The sequence below is a fragment of the Balaenoptera acutorostrata genome, chromosome 19 (genome assembly GCF_949987535.1).
Source record: "Balaenoptera acutorostrata chromosome 19, mBalAcu1.1, whole genome shotgun sequence".
In the NCBI taxonomy this organism is placed as follows: Eukaryota; Metazoa; Chordata; class Mammalia; order Artiodactyla; family Balaenopteridae; genus Balaenoptera; species Balaenoptera acutorostrata.
The window spans coordinates 56,404,851-56,422,273 of NC_080082.1; the positions used below are offsets into that span (position 1 = coordinate 56,404,851).

Consider the following 17,423-nt stretch of genomic DNA (forward strand, 5'->3'; position numbering starts at 1 on the left):
AGAGGATTTGCTTTGCCTCTGCTGGCTGCCTGGGGGCATTGTCATTCGGGGTCTCCTTGTACCAGGTTCAAGGCTGTGGCTGTGCCCACCTGGTGTGCGACTCTGAGGAGGGCTAGGCCACACCTGCTTCCCCTTGTCCTTGGCGGGGAGCCCTGTGGAGTCTTAGCTTCTCATAGAGTAGGTCTCTGGTTACTTTGTGTGGGCCCTGGGCTGGCGTTTTTGTTCACCCATCAAAACACCTAGCAGATGCCCTCAAACACAAAAAAGAGGCTTCCAAAAAAAAAGGAAAAACAACAAGGACTTACTGTATAGCACAGGGAACTATATTCAGTATCTCACAATAACATATAATGGAAAAGAATCCTAAAAAGAATATATATACACATTATATCATATATTATCAATAATATATATATATATAAATATGTGTATATATAACTGAATCATGTTGCTGTATACCTGAAACTGAATCTAACACAACATTGTAAATCAACCATACTTCAGTTAAAAAAAGAAGAAGCTTCCAGGGTTCCTTTACTTTTTTTTTTTTTTTTAATTAATTAATTAATTAATTTGGGGGCTGCGTTGGGTCTTTGTTGCTGCGCGTGGGCTTTCTCTAGTTGCGCCGAGCAGGGGCTACTCTTCGTTGCGGTGTGCAGGCTTCTCATTGCAGTGGCTTCTCTTGTTGCAGAGCATGGTCTCTAGGCACGCGGGCTTCAGTAGTTGTGGCACAAGGGCTTAGTTGTTGTGGCTCGGGGGCTGTAGAGTGCAGACTCAGTAGTTGTGGCGCATGGGCTTAGTTGCTCCACGGCATGTGGGATCTTCCCGGACCAGGGCTCGAACCCGTGTCCCCTGCATTAGCAGGTGGATTCTTAACCACCGTGCCATCAGGGAAGCCCCGTAAACATATATTCTTAAAAGCACTGAAGAGGGCGTCCCTGGTGGCGCAGTAGTTGAGAATCTGCCTGCCAATGCAGGGGACACGGGTTCGAGCCCTGGTCTGGGAAGATCCCACGTGCCGCGGAGCAACTGGGCCCGTGAGCCACAATTACTGAGCCTGCGCGTCTGGAGCCTGTGCTCCGCAACAACAGAGGCCGCGATAGTGAGAGGCCCGTGCACCGCGATGAAGAGTGGCCCCCGCTCGCCGCAACTAGAGAAAGCCCTCGCACAGAAACGAAGACCCAACACAGCCATAAAATAAATAAATAAATAAATAAATAAACAAATAAATAAATAAATAAAAATAATAATTATTTAAAAAAAAAAAAAAAAAAGCACTGGAGAATGGACAAGACTGCAGACTTACCTGGCAAAAAGTGAAAGGAAGATGGGAACCAAAGAAGTAAAGAAGGACTTCCCTGGTGGCGCAGTGGTTAAGAATCCGCCTGCCAATGCAGGGGACACGGGTTCGAGCCCTGGTCTGGGAAGATCCCACATGCCGCAGGGCAGCTAAGCCCGTGTGCCACACTACTGAAGCCCAGGCACCTAGAGCCTGTGCTCGGCAACAAGAGAAGCCACCGCAATGAGAAGCCTGCGCACCGCAACGAGGAGTAGCCCCTGCTCGCCGCAACTAGAGAAAGCCCACACACAGCAACGAAGACACAACACAGCCAAAAATAACTAAATTAAATAATTAATTAATTACAAAAAGAATATATGTTTACATGTATTATATATATAAACTTGATTAAAAATATATAAGAAAATAGAAGAACATACAGAATATGTTGCTATATCAAGATATATAATTGTAAGTGTAAAACTGGTGTTAGTATATTCTTACTATATTAATTTTTATCAAGCTTTTTCAAGTTGTTTCCAACAGGAAAGTTGGTCTGAATAACCTAGCCCAGTGTTACTAAAAATAGGGACTCACCCATTACTTACTGTTTGCTTCTGCAGTTTTCAGCTGATTTGAAGTTCTGAAATGTTGCTCTCCCTAATGTCTGTGTCTCTAAAATGCTGGGATTCCAGATTCTAGGGTTCTCACACTTTGGGATTCCAGGGGACTGGGACGTTAGGTTTCCTAGTTCTGAGGTTTCGAGGGTCGAAGCCCCTGCAGCCCTGTGGCCACCAGACTCCAGGGAGTCAGTGCCAGGCATCTGGGGTCTGTCCCCGGACATGGCCTTTGGGGGCATCTTGTCTTCTCAGCAGCCCTGCACCTGCCTTCTCAGGGACCCTCCCTACTTGATCAGCCCCCGGGTCAGGCCCCGGCAGGTGCTGAGTCGGAAGGTCAAGCAGATCCACGTTGGAAAGAAAAGGCATGGGGACTCACCGCCTGCCCTGCTTGCCTCCTCAGGATCTTCATCATCTGGGCCATCAGCAGCTGGTTCCGCCGAGGGCCGGCCCCTCAGGACCAGGCAGGCCCTGGAGGAGCCCCACGTGTCGCCAGCCGCAACCTGTTCCCCAAAGACACTTTAATGGTAACCACCGGCTGGGAGGCCAGACCCGGGAGAGGAGCGGGTGGGGGAAGGTGTGGGGGAGTGACATGGGCTGTCGGGGCAGACGCGGTCCCTGGTCACTGTCAGGTCTGTGAACGGGGTCCAGGGTTGAGAGACTCCAGGTGCATCTTCAGCCCATGAAATCTGAGTCACTCAAGTGACACTTATAAGGAACAAGTAATTCTTTTGGGTTTGTGGTGGTGTTCTTTCTGGGTAGAAGGACTTTGTTCAGGAGCATCTGCAACAGGTGTTCTAACCTCAGTAATCTCGACCTCTCCCACCTTTGCGGTTCTCTGCAGCTCTGGGATTCCTGATTTCATGGAATTCTGGCCAGCAGGGTGACCACCACTCAGCTGTTCTTTATCAGTGGGCCTTCTGAGCTCTGGACAAAGATGGCCACGGGGACTTGGGAAAGGAGGGAGTTCTGAGACCAGCTACCCAGTTCCCCTCGGTTCTCAGTAGCCGGCTGACACTCCTGCACATCTTGACTGTGCTTCATCCATAAGCCTGCAGAGCTCTGACCAAGAAGCCCTTGAGAGGCTGAGAGGGAAGATGATTCAGGGAGGTCCGGATCCTTTCTAACCCCAAATTCTAATTGGCAGGCTGGCCATTGTTTAATTGTTTTTTGCTCTTAGACGTCACAGACTCAGACCAGGACAGACGTGGTGGGGGTGTGAGGAAAGGGAAAGGTTATTCTACTAGCTGCTGCTCTTCTCTCCACTAACCACCCCCCCCCCCGCAAATTGTTCATGTTCGTGTGCTGTTAGTGCCACAGCTCTTCCTCCCTCTTTATCTGTCAGCCTTCAGAGGGTCCTATAAGCAGCCCTGACTAAGCTCCGCCCACTTCCCCTCCCAACAGAACCTGCACGTGTACATCTCAGAGCACGAGCACTTTACAGACTTTAATGCCACATCAGCGCTGTTCTGGGAGCAGCATGACCTTGTGTATGGCGACTGGACTAGTGGCGAGAACTCAGACGGCTGCTACGAGCACTTTGCTGAGCTCGACATTCCACAGGTGGGACGGCTTCTGGTTCCTGGCCCCAGGGCTGCGCGGCTAGCACTGAGGGCATTTCCTTGAACCAACTCCCAGTCCTGCAATCGGGAGTCCAGGTTCCAAGCCTGGCTCTCCTCTCAGTTCACATGTTTTGTGACCCCAGGCAGGTCCCTGAGGTCTCTGGGCCTTGTCTTCCCCACCTCTCCATGTGGATGGAGTTGGAATTGGCCTAGGATCCTCCCAGCTACTTTCAGGGTCGTGTAAATCTGTGGTATGAACCGGTGAAAGATTAGTAATCATCCCTGGGGGTGGCCAGTCAGCCAGCCTGGTTTGAAAATAATAGTTAATGTTGATTAAGTGCTTACTGCGTACAGGGCACCAGCCTAGGCTGACTGGTGGAAACCTCCCAGCAACCCTAGGAAGTGGGAACTATTATTTCCATTTGACTGATGAGGAAACTGAGGTACAGAGAGGCCCCACCCGAGGTCACACAGCCGGTGTGAACTGAACTGAACTCAGGCTGTCTGGCTCTGGGCTCTTGACAGCCCCAGTTCAAATCTTGCCTCCTCCAGGGAGCTCTCCCTGACACTCAGGCTCAGCCAGCACCCTCTCTGGGCTCCCCAACCCAAGCCGTGCCAGCTCTGGGGGGTTGTCACTACCTGAATATGGATCTGTTTTCCCCACGGGACCACCTTGGTCACAGCTCTGTCCCCAGCTCTGCCCAGCAGAGGACTGGGTGCAGAATCAGCGGCTGTTGAACAATCAGTGAATTTGATGAATCTGTGAATGTTGACATCTCTTGGGGGCTGCTCTCTCCTTCCTTTCTCCCCATCAAGTCTTCTCCTCAGTCTCCTGGGGAGGAGGGAGCATCTCTGCTCTGTCCGGCTCTGTCTGGGTCTGTTTGGGTAGCTGGAAGCAGTGGTGGATGCGTTCTTTCTGAGGCAGACAGGACAGCCCGTGCTGAGAGGTGGCTCCCGCCGAGACCTCACGTCCGGCCCCTGGCCCCCAACCCCAGATCCGAGGAGGACTGAGGGGCACTAAGCCAGGCAGTGAGAGCTGCTTGCAGGGACTTGGTGCTCACCCTCTTCCCAGCTCTGTGGCGGGAGAGTGTCTAAGTTGTACTTGATTTTAATTTGTGGAGGTGACTGAGCCGCGACACAGGCCAATGCCATCGGAAGAAGAATTTACTACTTACATTTCCCGAGAGGAGGGGGCCCACCACACTACACAGGGCCACGTGGGGAAGCACCAGGTTTGGACAGGAGCAGAAGGGGCAAGGGGAGGCCTAGGCCGAAGCCTTTGTTGAGGTTTCCGCAGGAAAGGCAGGGCAGGTGGGGAAACACCTTAGGACTGGCCTGCTTGGTTGACGTGCGGGCTCTGGGCTAGAGGGGTAGTCTGTAGTTGTCTGGTACCTGCCCTGAGTGATTCAGTGCGGCCTGGTGTGTGAGAGATCAAGGGGGTGGTTGGGGTGTGGACTTGGGTTTGTTGGCTTGCATTTTAAAGGTATGTTCAAAGGCAGGCGAGTTGTTTATTATTTCCAGGAATCAGCTGGCCCTGGGAGGGGCGGTCTCTCCCCTGCCAGATGTGAAAACAGCATGAAATATAAAAACATGGCTGACACAGAGGTGGACTTAAAAGGCAGGGCAGTGAGGACACAGCGTGGCCAGGTGAATCCCAGCTCACCACGAAGGTCAGACAGAGAGGCTGCAGTGCGGCCTCGGCCACCCGCCCTGCGCCTCAGGCAGGTGGCCACCCCACTTCAGTTTCCTCATCTGGGTGGGTGTGGCAGGGGGTTGAGAATAGTAGGTGAAAGGCCCGGGCAGAGAGGTAGGACACAGACGGTGAGAGGCAGGGCCACGGGAGAGCCCACAGGCTGGGTTCGGATCCACTTACTCGCTGCCCGTAGCCTCTCTGTGTGAGCCCCAGTCACCGCATCTGGAAAATGGGGTAATAACATGACCCAGCGCGCAAGGTTTACATGAGTTATACAGATGTGAACTCACTGGATTGGGCAGTTACCATTCGAAGTGCCAGAGTGGTATCCGGCCTTCATTGTTTTACCGTTTAATGAATTAAGGCTGCTGACGTTTATTGAGCTCCTATTCTGTGCTTGAGTGACCGCGCTCAGCGCTCTCAGATAATCCTTACAGCCCTGCCGTGCCCTCAGTGCTGAGGATCTGCGTCCTGCAGGTGGGCCCTGAGGCTCAGCGAGGCGAAGCCTGAGGCCACACAGCCATTGTGTGCTAGAGCCTGGTTTTGAATTTAAGCCTAACTCCAGTGTCTGGCCCCTAACCACTTAACTACACTGCCCACCCTGAACACTCAGTAGACGGGGGTGGGGAAGCCGTGGGGGGCAGGCGTCATGAGGGGCTTCACTGTTCCTTGTCCCCGTCGGACCGCCTTGCAGAGCGTCCAGCAGAACGGCTCCATCTATATCCACGTCTACTTCACCAAGAGCGGCTTCCACCCAGACCCCCGGCAGAAGGCGCTGTACCGCCGGCTCGCCACGGTGCACACGTCTCGGAGTAAGTCCCTCTCCATCCTGGGGCCCCCGTGGTGCCGCGGGCCTGGACTCCCAGGTCCACGAGGGCAGGCAGGAACCCTGTGCTCAGGGAGGCTGGGGTTGGTGGCCGGGCTCGAACCCCGTGTACCCTCCATGCCTCTGGACACCCGTGGACAGGCAGGAGAGGAATCGGCTTAGAAAGAGCAGGTGGAGAAAGGGTCTTCCGAGAAGAGGAAGGGCGAGGCCGGCGTGTGCACAGTACCGGGCCTGGTAGAGCAGACACTCCAGAATAGTCTGTGAGAGAACCATGGCTAGATTAAATGAGCAGAGGGAGACTGGAGGCCCTTTGCCATTAGTTGCATCCGGTGTGCTCCCCGTGATTGCATCTGTGTCGGCCGCTTCTGGAATGGGTGCTGCACAGTAGCCGCCCTGGGGGCTCCCGCGGGGCCGTGCGAGGCTCCCAGGCTGCGGGTGTGAATACATCCTGCATGGCTGCGCTGTGAGCCTCCGCCCGCGCACGCGCACCTCTGAGTGGGGCCTCCCTTGACGAGGCAAGCTGGTGAGGGCCACGTCACCGGACAGGCCCCGTTCTCACCACGCTGGCCACCCTCCTGGTGCCCCCCTGAGAATCCTGATTGTGTGAGCAAACCGCAGGACTACCGGTGGCCCCAAGAAGCCCTGGGTCAGAACTGTGGCCATTTGGGACTTCTGACACGGCCTCATTTTGAAACTGAGATTCTCTCTGCCCAGGGCATCTTCTTTAAAAAAAAATTTTTTTAATCTCTTGTTATAAGTACATGGTTTAAAATTCAAGTAATTTAACCAGACAGCGACACTCATCTGTCTCCTGCTCTCCCCCTCTTGTGTTCCCCCAGTTTCCACTCCCCACAGGCAACTGCTTTAGCTGTTTCTGCTACTTGATCTCGAAGGCTCCCAATAATAAGATGATAATGCAATTTCTTGGTTTTTCAGTTTTGACATTATGTCTTGACTTCCTACTCTGGAAGAGGAAATCTCAACTCAGGAACATAATTTGATTAGATTCATATTCAGCATTCAAATGGTTTTGAGTGTGTGACTCTTCTTCCCATCTGAACCACACGGTGTGTGTAGTTTATTTTTCCTTTCCTGTCCAACATCTCCTTTTCCAGGAGGTTAATAATTGTTGGCATTTTTTTGCCTGCCCTTTGTGTCTTTTGTCCTTGAGTCCACTGTCTCCTGATCGGCAGTTGTGGGACTCTCTCGCTGCACTTCAGTTTCAGCAGATCTAGAGGACAGACAGCCCCCCACACCCCCCTCCCGAAAGCCCCCCGTTCCCTTCATGTGAATTTTGCGTGCCCCACCTCACTTTGATTCTGCTGCGCCTGTGGACTTGGTTAAGATCCCTCTGTCTGTTTTGTGTGGCGCAGTGACAGATGTACTTTAATTTGCATGGGTTAGGTCTTTTCCTACCTCTTTTGGTATAAAAATAACCCAAAGGATGAGGATTTTTTTTGTGACCATCTACACTGGATGAAACAAAACTCTAGTGACCGTATGTCAGTACCCAAAGCTGATTTGGAAAAGTCCCCCAGGTGTGCTAAGCGCTGTTCTAAGCAAGTATGTCTGCAGACCGTGCTCTGTAGGGCGTTCCGCCCGGCTGGCTGGCTGGCTGGCTTCCATGGAGCGCATCTGCGAAGATGAAGATGCGGGCAGAGGCGGGCTGAGGGGGTGTGGCCTGCAGGGGCCATCCCCACGGAGGTGTCCCCGAAAGTCTGGGTTACATGTGCCTGATGCTTCAGCGGTTGCTTTGAATGTGACCCAGGTGGGCGGCTGCTGGCTTGCGTGCCAGTTACACCCATCAGCCACGCTCAGTGCCAGCATCTGTTGTGGTTTCGTCTCTGGTGAATGTGATCCGTGTCACTGTGTGGTGAGGTCGTGTTCATGGTCAGTGTGACAGATGTTGGTGTGGTCTGCAAAATAGAATCTGCAGCCTGTGGACCTGAGAAGCCAGCAGGATCCCCCAGGCTTGCCTCACACCTGGGCCCCCTTCGGGCAGGGGCTTGAAGGGACACGGAGCTGGCCACCGGCCCACTCCAGGGCACAGGACGACAGTGTGGGATCGGAAAAGCCCCCTCCTCTCTTCCCCAAAGGGCCAGTGGTCAGCACTCTAGCACAGTACTGTCCCAGAGGGATACAGCGCCCACCACAGAAGGCATTGTAAGTTTTCTAAGTGGCCACGTTAAAAAAAAAAAAAAAAGACCATAAAAGGAATGTTAGTAATTTATTGAGGTCAACGTGTTGTCATTTCAACATGTAATCAGTATAAAAAAATTAACGAGGTATTCTCCACTCTTCTTTTTCCTGCACTAGGTTTCAAATTCCAGTGTGTGTTTTACACTCACAGCACATTTCAGTTTCAACCAGCCACATTGTCAGTGCTCAGGGTATAGTTTAACTCCAAGAAAAGGGGGCTTCTTCCTCCCTACGGAAGCCAGATCCATCTCATATCATAACCCCATCTGCACCAAGTTGCAGAATGTTCTCCACCTGAGCCAAAGTCTGTCTCCTCTGGGGCTGGCCGGGCACGGTCCCTCCCTTCCCTGGACAGCCTCTCATGGGTGTGGAAGACAGCAGCAGAGCATGTCCCCGGGGAATTTATTCTCCAGGATGCCCACCCTTGGGTGTTTACTGCTTTCCCCTGACGTGGGAGCAAGGTCTCAAATGCGTTAATTGTGATAGAAGTGATGAGATGATATTCATGGGAACCATAAGAGCAGCTGGCCCCCGGGCTGAAACCCTGAGTCAATTCCCAGAAGTGGTTTTGAACTTGAGCTCGTCCATAGAATCCAGAAGCCCCTGGTTCTGAGCGGGTGGGAGGGATCTGGGCCCTGTGGCGTGTGTCAGTGTGACATGCAGGGGTGCTCTGCTGGCTGGGCTCTGTAGAGCAGACAGCCACTTCCCAGTGGTCCTGCCCAGAAGAGGCGAGGCTTTAATCCCCATTCTCCGGAGGGGGGACTGAGGCCCAGGGAGGTGATGTAGCTCACCAACGTCCCTCAGTTCATGGGAGACAGAGCCAGGATGTGACCCCAGGGCCCCCGCTCTTGGCCAGCTCCCTCTTTCATTTCCCCATCTCTCCCTAGCACCTGGGGGCAGGATGGAGAAGTCACAGGAGGGACAGGCCATGTGTTGTCCCAGCATAAGGAGGAGCGGAAAAGTTACCCAGACCAGGGTGGAGGCGGGGAGATGGAGCGTGAACGAGCGCCAGCCCTGTCCTCCTGGCATGTCTTGGCAGGGTTTGGGGCAGGGTGGCAGGGGGCCCGTGGCTGACCTGGCTTCTGCAAGAGGAAGTGAGGTCCACTCCTGCCCGGGGATTCACAGCGCCAAAGTACTTCTCACATTGGCGGCTCTCGGCCTTCTCCAGCCCTGTCTCGGCCCACCTGTTTATATTTATCAATCCTGCTGTTTGTCACTGTGGGGGGATACGGCAGGGCCCAAAACGGGCCCAGCCCCACCTGGGGTTTGCAGACTGGTTGAGGGGACAGACAGCAAACAAGTAAACCAGTGGGCAGGTGAACCAGTGGGTCGTGATGAACTGTTGTGAAGGAAACAGAAATGGCGAGGAGCACGCCCGGGCAGCCGCCTTCAGTGGAGTGGGCGGAAGGGACATTTAACCAGGGGCTGGAAGGGGGAGAAGGAGCCAACCAGGAAGATTCCAGCCATGCTGGATCCCTGCCAGGGAGGCGCAGCAGCATGTCTGCAGGCCCAAGGTCGGCGCATTTGAGGAGGAAGGAGCAGGGTGCGCAAGGATGAGAGGTGGCGAGGGCTGAGGTTGGTGGGGCCGTGGTGAGCACCTCAGGGGCCCTGCCCGGGGCAGCGGGAGCTGTCTAGGATTCTGAGGCAGTAGGATGACTCAATCAGATACTTGGGTCTTAGGGGCAAGAGTGGCCACTGGGAGGCCAGTGAGGAGGTGACTGCGGTCATCCAGGAGGGGGCGCCGTGGCCGGCCTGGGGTGGGGCTCTGGAGGTGGGAGGCTGTGCTCGGATCTGAGGCATGTGCCGGAGGGGACATTCACCGGGGATGGGCTGATGGAACAGATGCAGCAAATCCTGGAGGAGGAGACTCCTGGGACAATTTGGTGGATGCTGGTGTCGCTGTAAAGATGGGGAGCCTGGGGCTGGGGTGAGATTTGAGAAGGCAGTGCAGGCTTTCTGGTTGTCATTATTGTCGGTTGGCGGGTGGAAGAGTGGGAGCCGGGAACCGGGTGGGCAGAGGTTTGGGCCTGGGTCCTGCGAGTGCCAGCAGGTCTCACATCCACCCCCTTTCCCTGCCTCCTCGCCCTCAGTGATCAACAAATACAAGCGCCGGCGGTTTCAGAAAACCAAGAACCTGTTGACGGGAGAGACGGAAGCTGACCCAGAAATGATCAAGGTAAGCACGAGCCGAGCCGTCGAGTTCTGGGGGTGCCGTCCGGCCCGTTCCCAGCCCAGCAGCCGGACCACGGGGGTTGTCTTCTGACACCACCACTGAGCCGCTGGCAGCCGGGGGCTTTCACCTCTCTGAGCCTCAGTTTCCCTCCCTGGAAACTGGGTTAGAACGTAGAGCTAGCTCTCAGGGAGTGGGGGTGTTGCCGGCGAGGTTACAGCTGACCTCCAACAGTGGCAGGGCGGGTGCTCTGTGCTCCGTACACGCACCCACCTGGAAGCCTCGCGCCAGCCCTGTTGGGTGGGTCCCGTCAGAAGGAGACTTACACGAAGTATCACAGCCAGGAAGTGGCAGGGCTGGGATTCACACCCAAGCAGCCGGACCCCGGAGCCCAGGCTTGGCCCGGCACAGACGAGGTACCCGCTAACGTGGCTCTAGAAGGGATACTCCCGGTTAATCCGGGGACGTTAACCCGTGGTGGCACCAAGAGTCTTCCTCTCTCCACGAGGTGGTCCCGGGCGGGAGGGCGGCCCCTGAGTGTGGAGGCTGCACGCGGGTCCCACACTTGTGCGGTCACGAGGCTGCACTCTGCAGCCTGGTGTGCCGTCCCGTCCAGATGGGCAGGCGTGGGTTTTCTGCTCCGTCAGGTGGCCGGGGGGAGCCAGGGCAGCGGGGTCTAGAGGCTGGCGCGGGGACTGGCCAGGGTGAGTCCTCGGCCAGCAGTCGCTGCGGTGGTTGCTCTTCTGTCGCGACTGTCACGGGAGTCCTCAGGAGGAAGCGAGTAGGTGCCTCTGAGACCCCACCCCCGTCTCCCCTCAGAGGGCCGAGGATTACGGGCCTGTGGAGGTGATCTCCCACTGGCACCCCAACATCACCATCAACATTGTGGACGACCACACGCCGTGGGTGAAGGGCAGCGTGCCTCCTCCCCTGGACCAGTGTGAGCTCCCGGCTGCCCACTCGGGCTCCTGACCAGGCCATTTTCTTGTCTCCTGGCCCCACCCCCAGCCCGAGATCTCTGACTAGGTCTCCACCCTCCCAAGCTTCCTGCCCCGCCCCTCTAGACACTCCCCTTTCTCTCCCTCCCACACCGCCTGGTGACCCCAGCCCTGACCACCTTGTGCCCAAAATGGTCTCATCCAGCCATGAGCTTTTTTCGGAAAAGGTGCATCTGTTGCCAGCCTTGGAAACTGGGGCAGCATCACTTAGGAACCCAGGTTTCTGACTTCTTTTCCAAAAGCCTGACGGGTGGAGAGCCTCGGGGCAGCCGCAGTCTGGAGCTGAGCTGCAGCTGTCCCCTCAGCCAGGGCCTGCCCAGCCCTCCCTAGCCTGCCCTCTCCCTGACTCCTTGGCACAGCCCAGGAAGGTTCCCTGTGCCCCAGTCTCTGTCCCGGGGGCCCCACTGGGTCCCTGCAAACATCCGAATTTGACACCTTTGTCCCCAGAGGCTGAGGGGTCTCCCCACCCCCGTGGGTGCCTGTGGCCTCTGGTCCAGGCTGAGTGGTAACCCCTGCCCTGCGTGCCTGCAGATGTGAAGTTTGATGCCGTGAGCGGTGACTACTACCCCATCATCTACTTCAATGACTACTGGAACCTGCAGAAGGACTACTACCCCATCAACGAGAGTCTGGCCAGCCTGCCCCTCCGCGTCTCCTTCTGCCCGCTCTCGCTCTGGCGCTGGCAGCTCTACGCCGCCCAGAGCACCAAGTCGCCCTGGAACTTCCTGGGCGACGAGCTGTACGAGCAGTCAGATGAGGAGCAGGACTCGGTGAAGGTGGGTGGGTGGGGGGAGGGGGGGCGGGAGCTTCCCAGCCCCTTCCTGGGTGGCAGGAGGGGAAGGGGAAGTGGGCCAGGCTGCCGGCCTGGGGACTGCTAGCTGATGCTCCCCTGCCCACAGTTTCACAACCTCCCAGCCACCCTCCCTGCAGTGGGCAGGAAACAGGCACTCGGCCCTCTGGCTCTGGCTGACTCTGGGGATCCTGCCTCTGAGGCTTCCATGGTCCTCCTCCTTTTTTTTTAAATTTATTTACTTATGTTTGGCTGCGTTGGGTCTTCATTGCTGCTCACGGGCTTTCTCTAGTTGCAGCGACCAGGGGCTACTCTTCGTTGCGGTGCGTGGGCTTCTCATTGTGGTGGCTTCTCTTGTTGCGGAGCACGGGCTCAGTAGTTGTGGCTCACGGGCTCTAGAGCACAGGCTCAGTAGTTGTGTTGCACGGGCTTAGTTGCTCCTTGGCATGTGAGATCTTTCCGGACCAGGGCTCGAACCCGTGTCCCCTGCATTGGCAGGTGGATTCTTAACCACTGTGCCACCAGGGAAGTCCCCATGGTCTTCCTTGTCACGGTTTTTATGTTTGCAGGGCCCGGCCCTCTGGGTCGGGATCTGCCCCTCCCTGCTTCTTCGGCCCCATGTTCTGCCTCCCTGACTTTGGGCTCTGACTCCATGTGTCTGCTCCCTCTCACTGTGTCCTTGAATATCATTCTTCTCTGCCTGTGTCTGTCTTGTTGAGCCTGGTCTGTGTTTGCCTGGGGCTGTCTTTGGTGTTGGGTTTCTGTCCCTGGCTCTGACAGTGCCTTCATCTCTCAGTTATTTCTCTCCCTACCCCCATCACTGTCTCCCCATCTCTCCTCTGTCTCCATCTTTCTCCCTCCCTCTCCGTGCATCCCTCGCCCGCCTCTCTGTGCCCATCTGCCCATCTCTGACCTGCTCTCCTCCCGGCCAGCACCACACTCCGCTGGGAAGCCCCGGGGTCAGGTCTGGGGAATATCACAGGTTCTTCTGGGGCCCAGAGCAAGGAGAGATGGGTCGGCTAATGAAGGCACTGCAGCGGTCAGCCCCCGGCCGGGGCACGGCAGCGCTCACAGCCATCTCCCCCACCCCAACCCCAGGTTGCCCTCCTGGAGACCAACCCCTACCTGCTGGCGCTCACCATCATTGTGTCCATTGTCCACAGTGTCTTTGAGTTCCTGGCCTTCAAGAACGGTAAGGGTGGGACCCCGGGCCCTGTGAGAGGCCATGGGGGACTGGGGACAAGGGGGTGCGTGGTGGGAGGATAGGGCCTGCTCCCTCCCTCTTCTTCTCGGGCCCTCCCCCTACCTGGGGCCTGTCAGCCCCACTCTCCAGAGGCCTGGTGAGCAGCCGCCAACTCCCGCCCAGACACTCCCATCTACCGGGCGTGGCACTGGCGGAGGGGCTGGGCCTGGTGTTGTGGCAAAGGCCAGGCCGGGGCCGCCAGGAAGCTGGGCCGGGGAACTCCAAGGCCGGGAGCAGGGAAGCCCCAGAGCTGCTTCTGCCGCCCTGCCCGGCAGGCCGCCTGTTGGGGAAGACCCCTCGGGTTGAGTGGACAGGGCCCACCTGAGTGGGAAAGTGACAGCCCTGTCCCAGAGGGCCCCGAGGTTCCAAAGGCCAACAGTGGTGATGGCCAGCGTTTGAGGGGGACCGGCCACATGCCAGGCACGGTTGGAGCGCCCTCCAGTGAGCGCATTGAGGCCCTGCAGCCACAGCCCCGTGAGGAAGCGTCATTACCCCCACGATCATAGCAAGGACCCGGAGGCTTGGGGAGGTTGGTTACTTGCCCACAGTCACACAGCTCCCAAGTGGCAAGGCCAGGATTTAGATCCAGACGTCCTGCTCCAGCTCCCACCTCATACTCCAGGCCCTGCTGGCCACTTCTTCCTTCCCTAGAGAACCCCGGTCTGAAGGAGGCCTGCTGCTCTGCAGCTTCTGGAAGTGGCAGTAGTAATGGGTATTATTATTATCATCATCATTCTTATTAAGAGGACATTACCATGATTGAGTTACCTTCTGGAAAATTATGACATCAAAACCGAACAGTAAGTGGTGCTGGCCCAGTAGGGAGGAGGCTCTTAGCCATGGTGCGTGGAGCCCTGGCTGTGCCGGGGTGGCGCATGCTTGCAAACGCTCCTGCTGCCTGCAGGCCAGCTCCCCTAGGGTCCCTTTCTTCCTAATGTCTAGTGAAGGCACAGAGGGGCTGGTTACTTGCTCAGGGTCACAGAGCAAGGGCATGGGCCCTGGGCGAGCCTGGCCTTACACCCCGTGCTTGCTGCCTCTCTGGTCTGAGGCAGAACTCGGATCCACCCACCGCCACCAGAACCCTGTCTTCAGACGCATTCTTCCCAGTTAGGATTGGGGGGATCCTGTGAGTGTCCCCTTCATATCTCCTCAGGGTCTGATGGTCTGACGGGAGAGGTGTAAGCCTGCCAGGTGTGCTGGAGCTCTGGAATCAGTCAGAGCCGGGTGGGTGGCCAGCACCCGGGTCTTGCCCCTGTGTGACCTCGGGCACGGCTTCTCGCCTGGAAGACAGGCATCGTGCTGGGTCGGCCTGCTGTGGCAGCAGGTGTTGGACACACAGTCCGGGCAGAGTCCAGTGGTGCCGTTTTCCTCGTCTGGCCGATGGGAAGACCAGGGCTGGGAGAGGGGCTGAGCTGGGCCCTGCGGGGGTGGCGGGGGCCCGGGAGAGTAGTGTTGGAAGGAGCTTTGGTTGGCGAGCAGAGCCCATGGCCCCTGTGCATGTCCTGAGCGTGTCTGTGGGCCGGTTCCTTTTTTTATTTTTTTATTTTTTGGCCACACCTCGTGGCATACGGGATATTAGTGCCCTGACCGGGGATTAAACCCACGCCCACTGCAGTGGAAGTGTGGAGTCTTAACCACTGGACCGCCAGGGAATGTGGGCTGGTTCCTTCACAGGTTCGGGGTGGTGGGCTGGAAGAGGTGGTGGGCTGGAAGTGCACGTCCCAGACCTTCCCACCCAGCGGAGGCACCACGGCGCCACGGTGGACAGGTCAGGCTGTGTGGCCTTAGGGATGGGGCACTTAGCGATTGGGGAGCACCGGAACATGGCAGCAGTCACCGCCACCATCACTGCCGGTCAAGGGACCGGCCGCACCCTGGGGGGCAGGGTGTGTCCAGTGTGAGACTGCAGAGGTCCTGCCTGCCTGGGGCTCCGGCTGGCGCCTGTGGAGCAGATGGTCACCGGAAGGGGCAGCAGTGTGTACCCTTCTCCCGCGGCAGACCCAGCGCCGCCCGCCCCGGGGGTCTGAGGAGGACGGGGCTTGAGGGAGCTGCGGGAGGGACTCGGAGGCCCCTCACCCTCCTGGCTTCCTCCCCAACTCCTGTGCACAGATATCCAGTTCTGGAACAGCCGGCAGTCCCTGGAGGGCCTGTCCGTGCGCTCCGTCTTCTTTGGCGTCTTCCAGTCTTTCGTGGTCCTCCTCTATATCCTGGACAACGAGACCAACTTCGTGGTCCAGGTCAGCGTCTTCATCGGGGTCCTCATCGACCTCTGGAAGATCACCAAGGTCATGGATGTCCGGGTAAGGCCAGGCTGCCATGCTGTTTCAGAAGCTGCCAGGGCTTGGGAGCGGGGTCGTGTGGCCCGGCCAGACCCTGGAGCTGGCCCCTAGGGGATTCCCAACGCCTGCCGCACTCCCAAGACCAAGGGGATTTTTGCACCAGGGGATTTTTCGGGTCACACGTGGGGCAGGGGAACTGGGAACGGTGGGGAAGGGCAGGAACTGGAACTGGCCTGGGGGACAGGAGCCAGCGTGGCAGCTGACTGCAGCCTCCCTCCCTGTCCGCAGCTGGACCGGGAGCGCAAGGTGGCAGGGCTCTTCCCCCGCCCAACCTTCAAAGACAAGTCAACATACGTTGAGTCCTCGACCAAAGTGTATGACGACGTGAGTGTCCCCCACAGTGGGCCCCAGGGAGGGTCTCCAGGTACCCACACGCTCCTGGGGTCCCAGGGCACGGGCTAGGATGTCTGCCTGTCGGCTGACAGGCCCATGCTTCATGGCTTGCGTCATACCCTCTAGCGTCCCCTGCCTGCCACATATACTTCCTGGCCAAGTCCAGAGTTCCCAGGGCCACCTGGAAATTCCCCCGGGCTGGCCTGCCAGACCAGGTGTGGGTGTGTGAGGGTGGGGAGCAGGGGTGCCAGGTGGGGCCCAAGGAGCTGGGTCCCAGCCCCACCCTGTGCCCCACAGATGGCGTTCCGGTACCTGTCTTGGATCCTCTTCCCACTCCTGGGCTGCTATGCCGTCTACAGCCTCCTGTACCTGGAGCACAAGGGCTGGTACTCCTGGGTGCTCAGCATGCTCTATGGCTTCCTGCTGACCTTCGGTGAGCAGGCCCTCACCATACGCGGCCCCCGCAGTCAGGGCAGGCGTCCAGCAGCCGTCCTCAGCCCCGTGCTGGGCTGTGCTGGGGCCTCGGCAGTGAGCGAGTCAGCCTGGCCCCGCCCTCCCGACACTTGGGGTCCAGTGCGGGAGACAGACCTGTCTCCAGTCAGGGACACTTCAGGGGGAGCAGGGGTGGCACGTGGACAGCCTCAAAGAGGTGCCCGGTCCGCTCTGGGGGTCAGGGAGGGCTTCTGGGAAGCCTTGGACAGTGCGTTTCAGTCCTCGTCCTCAGGCATCGGACAGAGTAAACAAGCAGACAAGTGAGTTACAGCATGTGATGAGTGCCCTGAAGGGGCCAGAGTGAGAGGGCCATGGAGGCTGGTCAGGTGTCCCTGAGCTCCATCGTCATCTCTCCGAGGAGATGATATGTAAACTGAGGCCTGAAAGGTGCCAAGGAAGGAGCTGTGCAAAGATCTGGTGTCAGAAGGCAGAGCAAGTCCAAAGGCCCTGAGGTAGGATGTGCCTGGGGTGTTGGAAGCAGCACGGGGGCCAGTGTGGCTGGAACAGAGTGAGTGAAGGGACAGAGGCCAGAAATGCAGTCAAAGAGGTGGAGGGTCAGGACGCCCCTTCCTCTGCTCATGGATGTCCCTTCCTCACCGCCACAGGCTTCATCACCATGACACCCCAGCTCTTCATCAACTACAAGCTCAAGTCTGTGGCCCACCTGCCCTGGCGCATGCTCACCTACAAGGCCCTCAACACCTTCATTGATGACCTGTTCGCCTTTGTCATCAAGATGCCTGTTATGTACCGGATTGGCTGCCTGCGGGACGGTGAGGCCTGGTGGGCAGGTGGGTGGGCTGGCCGGCAGGCTCCCACCAGAGCTGGGCACGGGCAGGGCCCTGGTCTGAAGGAGGCGCGCCGGCCTCAGCCTGGGGGCTC

At 57.4% G+C, this 17,423-nt stretch overlaps 1 protein-coding gene across 1 annotated transcript in view; it reads left to right on the forward strand.

Annotated features, from left to right (window-relative positions):
* CLPTM1 (CLPTM1 regulator of GABA type A receptor forward trafficking) overlaps positions 1-17,423 on the forward strand; it is a 29,883-nt gene that overhangs the window by 11,712 nt on the left and 748 nt on the right. The window contains exons 3-13 of the mRNA XM_057534670.1: positions 2,300-2,423; positions 3,301-3,459; positions 5,846-5,963; positions 10,267-10,352; positions 11,166-11,286; positions 11,876-12,120; positions 13,233-13,326; positions 15,487-15,677; positions 15,945-16,040; positions 16,347-16,482; positions 17,147-17,314. Of these exons, the coding sequence (XP_057390653.1) occupies positions 2,300-2,423; positions 3,301-3,459; positions 5,846-5,963; positions 10,267-10,352; positions 11,166-11,286; positions 11,876-12,120; positions 13,233-13,326; positions 15,487-15,677; positions 15,945-16,040; positions 16,347-16,482; positions 17,147-17,314 (1,538 nt within the window). The remainder of the gene's footprint in view (positions 1-2,299; positions 2,424-3,300; positions 3,460-5,845; positions 5,964-10,266; positions 10,353-11,165; positions 11,287-11,875; positions 12,121-13,232; positions 13,327-15,486; positions 15,678-15,944; positions 16,041-16,346; positions 16,483-17,146; positions 17,315-17,423) is intronic.